Here is a 10764-nt window from a genome sequence, read left to right as displayed (position 1 = left end):
GCACATGTGCAAATATAGAAAATGCCACATTTCAACATAGACCTGCTTAATTCAAATAATCTAAAATTGGGATAAAATTGGGATAAAATTGGGATAAAATTGGGATAAAATTGGGATAAAATTGTGAGGCGATAAAATTATTTACAAGCATTTATTTGGGTCCGCTATTATTGATTGTAAATAAAAAGGAAAAAGCCAAATAACACACAATATAATATATAAAGGTAAAGGTATATATATTATTATTACTGTTGAAATTATTGGCTTGTTTAAAAAAAAAAAAATATATATTGTTTTTTTTTCTCTATAATAATTTAAAATTATTATTATGAGATTTTACATTTTATAATTTCAAACATAAATAATTATAAATTGTTACATAGTAATAATAATTGATTTATTTATATATGTACATTGAAAATTTATTGAACGTTTTAAAAATTTACATTCAAGGGAAAATGAGAGAAAAAAATTGTTTAACGAGCTATAACGCCCTACCAACAAATTATATGGTACATACAATATAGTAGTATATATATACATATATATACATACATATATAATTTTTAAGAATTATTTTCAAGTATTAATAAGCATTATAGTTAAAGTACTTGATATATTTCGTACATGATACAATACATAAAATAAAATAAAATGTTATATACATATAATTTAATAAAAAAATATACACGCCCAATCATATTATACTACTTCATATTACTACTTCATATTACTACTGCATATTATTACTACATAAACATATCTATGTAAAAAAAAAAAAAAAAAAAAAAAAACGGGCTTGTCATAATATATTTCAAATGTACTCGTATTTAAATAAAGCTATTAATTTTTTTGCTCATTTATACATTTTTTTTTTCCCACCACACTTTTTTATTAAATTACGAATTCCTTGAAATTATATAATAATGATATAAAAAATATACTCAAAATAATGTAAAAAAAATTTACATATATAAAAATTTTTTTTTTTGTCGATTTGTAAAAATATGAATACAGAATACGATCTTATTATTTTCTTCTATTCATGTTATGTAATAATATATATATATATATATTATATATAATTATATGTACTTTTTTTTTTAATAATTTCTATTCGTATATTATTAAGGATTATTAATATTTTCATAACGATATTATACATAGACTTTTTTTTTTAAAAAAAATTCATAAAAATGTATATAATTTAAATAATTATACATGATGATTCTTCGTTTCATATTTAGAAAAAGATAATAACTAAGGTAACATATATAACAAAGTTGAAATAAAAAAAAAAAAAAAAAAAAAAAAAAAAAGAATGAATGAAAAAGAAAAGGGGGGAAAGGAAAATATATATAATCATAAAAATAGAATAGTAAATAAATAATACATTTACACACATAATATATGTCATATTGTATGTATAAATAGATATATATTAATTAAGCATATTTTGGATATTGCTAAATATTTGAATTATCTACACACCTTATGTAAAAAGCCCAACTTTTATGAAAATGTAATTTTGTAAAATTATATATATATATATATATATATACATATACATATACATACATCCATACTACATCTTTAATATTACCCATTATTATTTTATATAGCTTTAAAAAGTGCCTATTAAATAATTATCATGTTTATATATACATATAATTACTTATTATATATAGTACAATCAATTTATATATATATTGTTCATCATACATGTATGTACGTGCATATATATTTTACTATTTTTTTTTTTTTTTTTTTTTTTTAAATTAAATATGGTTGTATTATGAATAAATAAAAAAATATATAAGTAAAAAACTGAAAAATAAATTGAGCTATACATATTTATACACTTTGAAATTATGAAACATAAAAAGAGAAAAATAATTTTGGAGAATATACATGTATATATAAATAAATAAATATATACATATACCCAAATTCATGTATAAAATACAATCCTTTAATTATTTCCATATTTATATTTAAGATATGAAAAATTTAAAAAAAAAGATAAAGCCTATATGTAATACAGTACATGCATAGGTATGTATATTTATGCATACTTACATGTGTTTATATATATTTAAAATTTTCAATATAAATATATATGTATACATATTCAATACGTACATTCGAATTATGTATTCAGTATATCTATTTGATGTATATGCAAATAAATAAATAAATATTTACATAGGCATATTACACAAATTAAATAAAAAGTGTATGTTTTTATAATTTTTAATAATAACATAAAATAGAAACAAATTTTTATAGCATTCAATTTTGAATGATCCTATATATGCGTTCGAAAAGTTTTGTGATGTTATAATTATACATCTTTATGCACATCTTTATGCACATCTTTATGCACATCTTTATCACATCTTTATCACATCTTTATGCAAATTTTTATGCAAATTTTTATGGCATATATAAATAGCTCAGATAAATTGAAGTAGTATTTATATTGAATAAAAAAAAAAGTAATACACAATTAAACAATATAAGGACAATAAATAATGGAATTAAATAATATTTCTCAGATTCTGTATGGAACAGTTGATCCAAATATAGATGTAAGAACAGAAGCAGAAAATAAATTAAAACAAGCAAAAGAAACAAATATTGTACAATATATAAATCAATTATTTAATGAATTTTGTAAAAATCAAAATGATCCTTATCTTAGACAAATTGCAGGTTTACTTATAAAAAATGTATTTGTTTCTAAAGATAATTATGAAAGTGAAGAAAAAGCAAGAATATGGTTAAATTTTCCTGAAAATATAAAAAACGAATTAAAAAATTCATTATTAAATTTATTAGATCAACATGGTGAAAAAATTGTTATAGGAACTGCTTGTCAAATAATATCTATTATTACTAAAATAGAATTATCATATAATAAATCATCAGAATTATTACATAAATTGGTAAATAATATAATTGAAAAAAATGCATATACTAAAAAATCATCAACAATATGTTTAGCATATTTAACAGAAGATATAGCAGATATATGTAATGAAAGTAAAACAAAATATGTATTTACACAACCCGATTTAGATTTAATATTAACTGCAATAATAAATTCACTTTGTGAACCGGCAGAAGAATCAATACATTGTGCAAATATGAAAGTATTATATAATTTAATGTCATTTATTGATCATAATTTTAAAACACAAGTTGAACGAGATATTATCATGAAAACTGTTATAGATGGATGTAAAGATAATGAAAGATTAACAGTTCAAGTAGCTGCTTATGAATGTTTAATAAATATAGTAAGTTATTTTTATTCTTATTTAGATGCATATATGTATGCAATAGGACCATTAACATGGGAAGCAATAGAATCAGATAATGAACGAATAGCTATAAGTGCTATCGAATTTTGGAATACTGTTTGTGAAGAAGAAACTTTTATAGATCAATATGAATTAGATGAAGGAAAAAAAAATCATAATATAGTTAAACAAGCAATGGTTTTTTTATTACCTAAAATATTTAATGCTATGGTTACACAAGAAAGTGAAGATATAGATATAGATGCATGGACATTATCTATGGCTTCAGCTACATTTTTAGCATTAAGTGCACAATTATTAAAAAATGATATAGTAGAACCTGTTATATCATTTGTTGAAGAAAATTTTATACATGAAGATTGGAGACGAAGAGATGCAGCAGTATTAGCTTATGGGTCTATTATGGAAGGTCCAGATACAGAAAAATTAAAACCATTAGTTGAAGAATCTGTTGGTCAATTATATGAAGTTTTAAGAGATCCATCAGTTTCTGTACGTGATACAGCAGCATGGACAATTGGAAAAATAACTCAATATCATTCTGAAATTATTTATAATGTGTTAGGAAATTATAATGATAATAATTCATTATATGGTATATTATTAGAAAGATTAAATGATTATCCAAGAGTAGCAGCTAATGTTTGTTGGGTATTTAACCAGCTAGCTGTTAATAAAAGAAGTTCATATAATAAATTAGAAAATACATATACAACTGATTTAGATGATTCATTTTGTGTTTTATGTAAAAAATTAATAGATGTTACATCTAGAGAAGATGCAGACACTCGAAATTTAAGAGAAGCAGCTTTTAACGCATTAAATGTAGTTATATTAAATGTATCAGATAACTGTTTAAAATATATGATTGAATTATTATCACATATGATGTATTTATTAACAAATACATATTTGAATCCATTAACTGAAGAAGTGAAATCTTTACAAGGATATTATTGTGGAACAATGCAATTTATTATTAACAGATTAGGTAATCAATGTAAGCCTTTTCTTAAACCTATATATTTATGTATATTTAGATTATTTGAAATTAGAAGTGATATTTGTGAAGATGCATTATTAGCATGTAGTGCAATTATAAATGTAATGGGAAATGATTTCCGAGAACATCTTAAAACATTTTTAAATGTTATATTTAAAGGATTAAAAAATGTGTCAGAAACATCAACATGTAAAATTTGTATTGAAATGATATCAGATATATGTATACCATGGACATGTGATATGGAAAAAGAAATGGAAAATATATTAGAATGTTTATGGGAAGCTTTAAGATCATTTGGTGTACATGATTCTATAAAAATTAGTATACTAACTGTGTTAGGAGATATTGCAACAGCTTTAAATAAAAGTTTTTCAAAATATTTAAATTTTTTTGCAAATATATTATTAGAAACATCAAAAATTACAATCGCTTCAGGATCACCTGAAAATGATGATTGGGTCAGTTATATTTTTGAATTAAGAGATGCAATATTATTAACATATAGTAACATTATTTATGCATTAATAGATGGAAATGAAATAAATAAATTAAAAATGTATATACCTAATATATTAGATTTTATAGAATTAATATTAATAAAAGAGATTAATCATTTTAATGCTCAAAATTTCCAAAATTCTGTTTCACTATTAGGAGATTTGGTTCATGCCTATGGTTATGAGTTAATAGAAAATTCAAAATTAACAGATTTAATTATATCTGTATATGGAAAAATTGATATTTTATCTAGCCAAAGAGATGAAAAATGTGAATCATGTGTTTCTAAAATAAAATGGCTTAAGAAAATATGCAATGCTAGACTTGGTCAAAAGTAGCAAACCAAATAATAGAAGAAATAAAGTACGTTTCCGTATTAATATATTTTTCACGATAATTATATATATTTATTTTTTATGCTATTTACTCTAATTTCAATGCATTTAAGATAAAAAAAAAAAAAAAAAAAATGTGACAATTCATTATGTACATGTATATATTCTCGAATTATAGTAGAATCTCTATATTGACTATATGGAGGGAATTATATTTATATGCCCCCAAAAATGTAAATAGGAAGCATTTTATATATGCTCATATTTTGACAAAAAAAATCCCTATTTTTTTTAAATATATCAAGAAAAGCACAAAATAAAAGAAAACAGAACAAAACGCAAAATTAAATTAAATGTTTTTAATGTTGAAGTGGACATTATGTTAGTATACATATATATATATCAATATCAATATATTTATACAGGCATATGTGCAAACTGTCATATCTGTAATTTCTTTATTTTTTTATAAGTTGACTTGTATTCATCGGCGTTTTATTGTAAGTTGACTTGCATGCTAATATATATATACACATATATATGCGTACCTTTTTTATACGTTTTGTAAATATTTTTCTTTATTATATTTGTTTATTTCAGTATTATTTTATTTTTCCAAAAAAAAAAAATTATAGTTTTAACAATTTGCTTTTATTCTAACTATTCTCTTATTCTAATTTCTTAACTTTTTTTTTTCTTCTTTCTCTCTTAACAATCTGATTTCTTCATTTATCATTTTTAACTTCTTAAAATTCTTAGCAAAAAAAAAGAAAAAACTATATTCTATATATCAAATTTTTAAATATTATATGCCTCATAATATATTATATTTAATTATTTGTTATAAATTTCTTAATCTTCTTATTTTCTAATTAATAATCTTTGATGTCTTTTTATTCTTAAACTAAAAAAAAAAAAAAAAAAAAAAACACTTCCTTTTTACTAAAGTTTTTTTTCACATTCTTTCTTTATTCTTATAAATATCTTTCTAATATTATTCATCTTAAAATTTTCTATTCCCCTTTGTAGCTTTTTTCTTTTTTCCTTTGTTTTTCTACTACCTCTTTTATATTTTCATGAATATAATTAATACAATTTTATACTAACACTTTTTCACCCTCTTCATAAATAATAAACTATCATATTATATGCATACAAATTTGCATGTATTACCTATTTTTTTTTTTTTTTTTTCAAATTAAACTTAATTTTACAATTATTATGAATGTAAAAAAGGAGTTTTCTTATTAATTTTATCGAATATTGTATTAATTAGTTGTACAATATATATTTTTTTATTTTAGTGGAGAGATAATTAAATTTCATCTCTATAATATTTTTGAAGAACTTAAAATGGGAATATTGTGTGTGTAAGTGTGTGTATATACATGTACATATCATTTGCCTCCTTCATATTTTTGTAATCTTGGGTTGATTTTTATTCAAGCCCATTATAGAATGTCTTAATATATCAGCAGACTTTCTCCATTTAATAATTTATTAATATCGCTTATGATAAGATGATATATATATCATAGTATTTATTTAAATATTTTCATGATTTTTATTATTTATATAATTTCCACATGTCGTAAAGGCACACTAAGTACGTATTATTATTACTATTATTATTATATATTATGTATGCATGTGCTATCTTTATCATTGGTTATCCTATATTTTTTAACATATAAAATGAACCCTTCTTTTATTTTTTTTTAAAGGAAATATGATGCCCATATTAAATATTTTTTTTCCAGCTAGCTAAAATCTTCACCGTTTTTTTTTTTTTTTTTCCAAAATATATGCACAAATTATATTGAATAAACAAAATATGGTGTTGTGGAATTAATGCGTTTTATATCCTTTTTAAATATTAATTTTTTTTTATAATCATTATATTATTGAAAAAAATATTTAAGTGTTTTTTTCTGATTATAATGTGGGGTTAAACGTATTATAAATCTTATATGCGAATAGTAAAATGCCTAGCATGAAAAAAGGAGTAAAAAAATTGAAATAACTAAAGGGGTTAATATAATTATTATAATGAAAAAGAAAATCAGTATATATAAAGTTATGTAAAAAAGAAGATTGAAGAAGTAAGAATAAGGTCATATTGAGCAATGCTAAAAAATATATGTATACTTATGCATGTATGTATGTAATTCCTAGGAAAGATGAAAGTGAGAAGAACTTATGCTTTAGTTGTAGGAGGTGGGCCTACTGGAATAACAACAAGTTTGTATTTTCAAAAATATGGAATACCTCATATATTAGTTGAGAAGGATAAATATATTGATAAAATTCCAAAAGCACATTATTATAATAATCAAACAATGGAAGTATGGAGAGGAATATCCCATTTAGATAAATGTATTGAAAATGAAACAGAAGATTTAAAATTATGGAGAACATTTCAATATGGCTTAAATATTAAAAAAGATAAAAAAATTTGTTCATATGACAATTTTTTTAACAAATATATATATAATAAAGGAAATAAAAATGGATATGTAGATATGTACTATGAAGATATAAGCCCATCTAAAGTTGCACATTTATCCCAATATAAATTATTAGGTATTTTGTATACATATTATATGAATAACATAAAATGTGATACTAATAAAAAGAGGGAATTTTTAAAAAAAATAAAATTAAAAATGTCTACATATAAACTCTTTAAAAATATGTTTTCTATTTCTGATTTGTGTAATTGGTCAAAAGATTATAAAAATGATTCAAGCATAGCAGAAGATGAAAAATGTTATAGAAATTTTTTTGGCTATGACCCTTCCGAGGTATTAATAGGATATAAATTTGTGGATTTTATGAATATAAATGAGATGAAACAGGTTTATGATGATAAAAAAAACGAAAAAAACGAAAAAAATGAACAAAATGAAAAAAATTTGATAATGACTTGTGTTAAGAATCTATACAACAATGAAGAAGAAATAATTCTCAGTAATTATGTTTTTGTTTCTGAGGGAGGCAAAAGTGAAATTAAAATGAAATTAAATATAAATGATGAAAATAAAAAGGATTATATGAAATTTGTAAATATACATTTTAGTTCAATTTATTTAAGCAAATTAGTAAGATATAACCCATCTATGTTATATTTTATATTTAACAAATATATAGGTGTTTTAGTATGTCATAATTATAAACATGGGGATTTTGTTTTACATATACCATATATAATACAAAAAGAGTTAGAGATATATAGTAATAAAAGTAAATGCTTGGATATAATAAATAAATTAGTTGGTTTTCAATTAAATGATGTCAATATATATAATATTTATAAATGGACTATGCATAGTTCAATTGCATCTACATTTATTGATAAAAAAAGTAAAAGAATTATACTTTTAGGAGATTCAGCTCATAAATTACCTCCTTCAGGAGGGTTTGGATTAAATTTAGGAATTGGAGATGCACTAAATATAACATGGAAAATTATCAGAATTTTCAAATTTGAAAAAAAATTATTTTTTGAAAATATTAAAAATTATAATATTTCTCAAGTAGATAAAAGTTATTATAAAACTTATTTAAAAAATGAAATAGACAAAAATAACAATTTTTATAATTTATTAGATAAATATAAAAAAGACAAAATTAATAATTACATTGATTCATATAATATTGAAAGAAAATTAGTAGCATATTACACTATTTTTCATGCAGTTAAAAATTATGAAAAAGGTAATAATATATCAAGTATATTAGGATATAATCATAGTCTGGTTGCAAATATTATTAAAAAAATTTCTAATAATTTTATTCAAAATTCATTTTTATTTTATTCCTTAATTAATAATGTTAAGGTTATTTTACATTTTATAAATACACTTCCATATGTGTTTGAATATAAACAAATAAAATCAGAAAAGTGTTCCCAAAAAAGGGGAAATATATTAAACTTGTTATATCCTGGAATTGATTCATGCTATTCTTATATTAACACTATGAACCCTCTTGATGATAAAATAATTAAAAAAAATGAAATATATGAAAATTTTGATAAAAATGATGTTTTGGGAAAAGTACAAAAAAAAGAACCCTCAAACATGCATAGAGAAGAAAAAAATAAATCCAATTCTCAAATTAATGACAAAATAAATAGTAGTAATAATATATGCGAAGAAAATTATGAAAATTTTATTGAAAAAGATAATATTTTAAATTTTCAAATTTTTGAAAAAAAAAAAGATAATGTACCAAGGTTAAAGGTTTGTGAAAATATATACGAATATAAAATAAGTAATATAAATGGTGGCAAAATTCCTCATTTTAATCTTTACACATTTTTGGGTAATAATATATATAAAATGTCAACAATCGATTTGCCTGTATTTAATAATCCATTTCTATCATTTTTAGTAATAGTATTTGATAACACATTTTTAAATAAGTTAATTGATCATCTTTTATATCATAAAATTGGTAAAGATAAATTTTCTTTTTGTTTTTGGGATTCTGATGTTGTGGTATATCAAAACCAAGAAAATCAACAGATTGAATTTGTGGAAGAACATAGTTTTAAAAGCATGGATGATAATGATAGTATACGTGATAGTATAATAAATATCAGTACCGATTTGTTCTCACGAAATAATAATGAACATATTTTAGAGAATATTTCAAAAGTTAAATATAAAGAAATATCTCCAAAAGGTTACAATGTTAATTATGTATTTTCAGCAAAAATAATACAAGAAATGTTTTTAAATGTTCTTAATTTAAAATCAAAAAATTCTTATGTAATTGTCAGACCAGACAAGCATATTATATCAGCTTCAGACAATAATTTATTGGATAAATTGGTCCAAATAAATAACCTTTATATTTAATTTATTAAATCTATTAAATTTATTAAGTCTATTAAATTTTTATTAATTTTTTTTTTTTTTTTTTTTTTTTCAAAACTTCATTTGCCACGATCTCAAGGTGATAAATAATAAAGGGCGAAAACCGATTGTTGCAAAAAATTACACACATACTATTCGATCTACACATGTATATTTATCATTTTAATTAATTATATGATATTTTTCTTTCATTTTTTTTGTTTTTGTTATATCATGGATGATAAATATTGTATATTCAGCGAAATTATAAACTTTTTTCACGTTTAAAAAAAATACACATCATTCATTCGAAAAAAATAAATTAACAAAAATATTTACACAATTTTAACAAATAGGTTAATATATTTTATAAACAATTAAATACAATTTATAAAAATGTAAATTTGTTGGTCCCTTTGAATTGTGAAAATAATTAAAAAGGGGAAAAATATTAATGTCTTATTCGTACTATATATTATAAAATGGTATATGATAATTTGACTACTAAAATTTATTTAAAAAAATTAATTATGTTTATATGAGAAAATATATGTTAACTAATTTTTTTGGTAATTAAATTAAAAACTTTTTAAAGAATATTTTCAAAAAAAAAAAAAAATTAATGTGTATAATTTTAACAATAGTTTTAATACATATAATAAGTCAAAAGTAAAAAGTAAAAAAAAATGTAAAAATATGTACTAATTATAAGATAATAAAATAAAAATAAAACGAGA

The 10764-nt window shown here is 20.9% G+C and overlaps 2 protein-coding genes across 2 annotated transcripts; both read left to right on the top strand.

Annotated features, from left to right (window-relative positions):
* Nucleotides 1-2534: 2534 nt before the first annotated feature.
* PY17X_1424400 (importin subunit beta-1) lies at nucleotides 2535-5168 on the top strand (the record flags this gene model as incomplete). Its single annotated transcript, XM_719649.2, has 1 exon — nucleotides 2535-5168. The coding sequence occupies one exon, from the start codon at nucleotides 2535-2537 to the stop codon at nucleotides 5166-5168; it is 2634 nt and encodes an 877-aa protein (XP_724742.2).
* A 2177-nt stretch (nucleotides 5169-7345) lies between these two features.
* Nucleotides 7346-10030, top strand: PY17X_1424300 (FAD-dependent monooxygenase, putative; the record flags this gene model as incomplete). The annotated part of the gene is made up of 1 exon (XM_022957515.1): nucleotides 7346-10030. The coding sequence occupies one exon, from the start codon at nucleotides 7346-7348 to the stop codon at nucleotides 10028-10030; it is 2685 nt and encodes an 894-aa protein (XP_022812894.1).
* Nucleotides 10031-10764: the final 734 nt, after the last annotated feature.

Source organism: Plasmodium yoelii, assembly GCF_900002385.2.
Source record: "Plasmodium yoelii strain 17X genome assembly, chromosome: 14".
Taxonomy (NCBI): domain Eukaryota; phylum Apicomplexa; class Aconoidasida; order Haemosporida; family Plasmodiidae; genus Plasmodium; species Plasmodium yoelii.
This window is presented reverse-complemented; position numbering and strand designations above follow the sequence as displayed.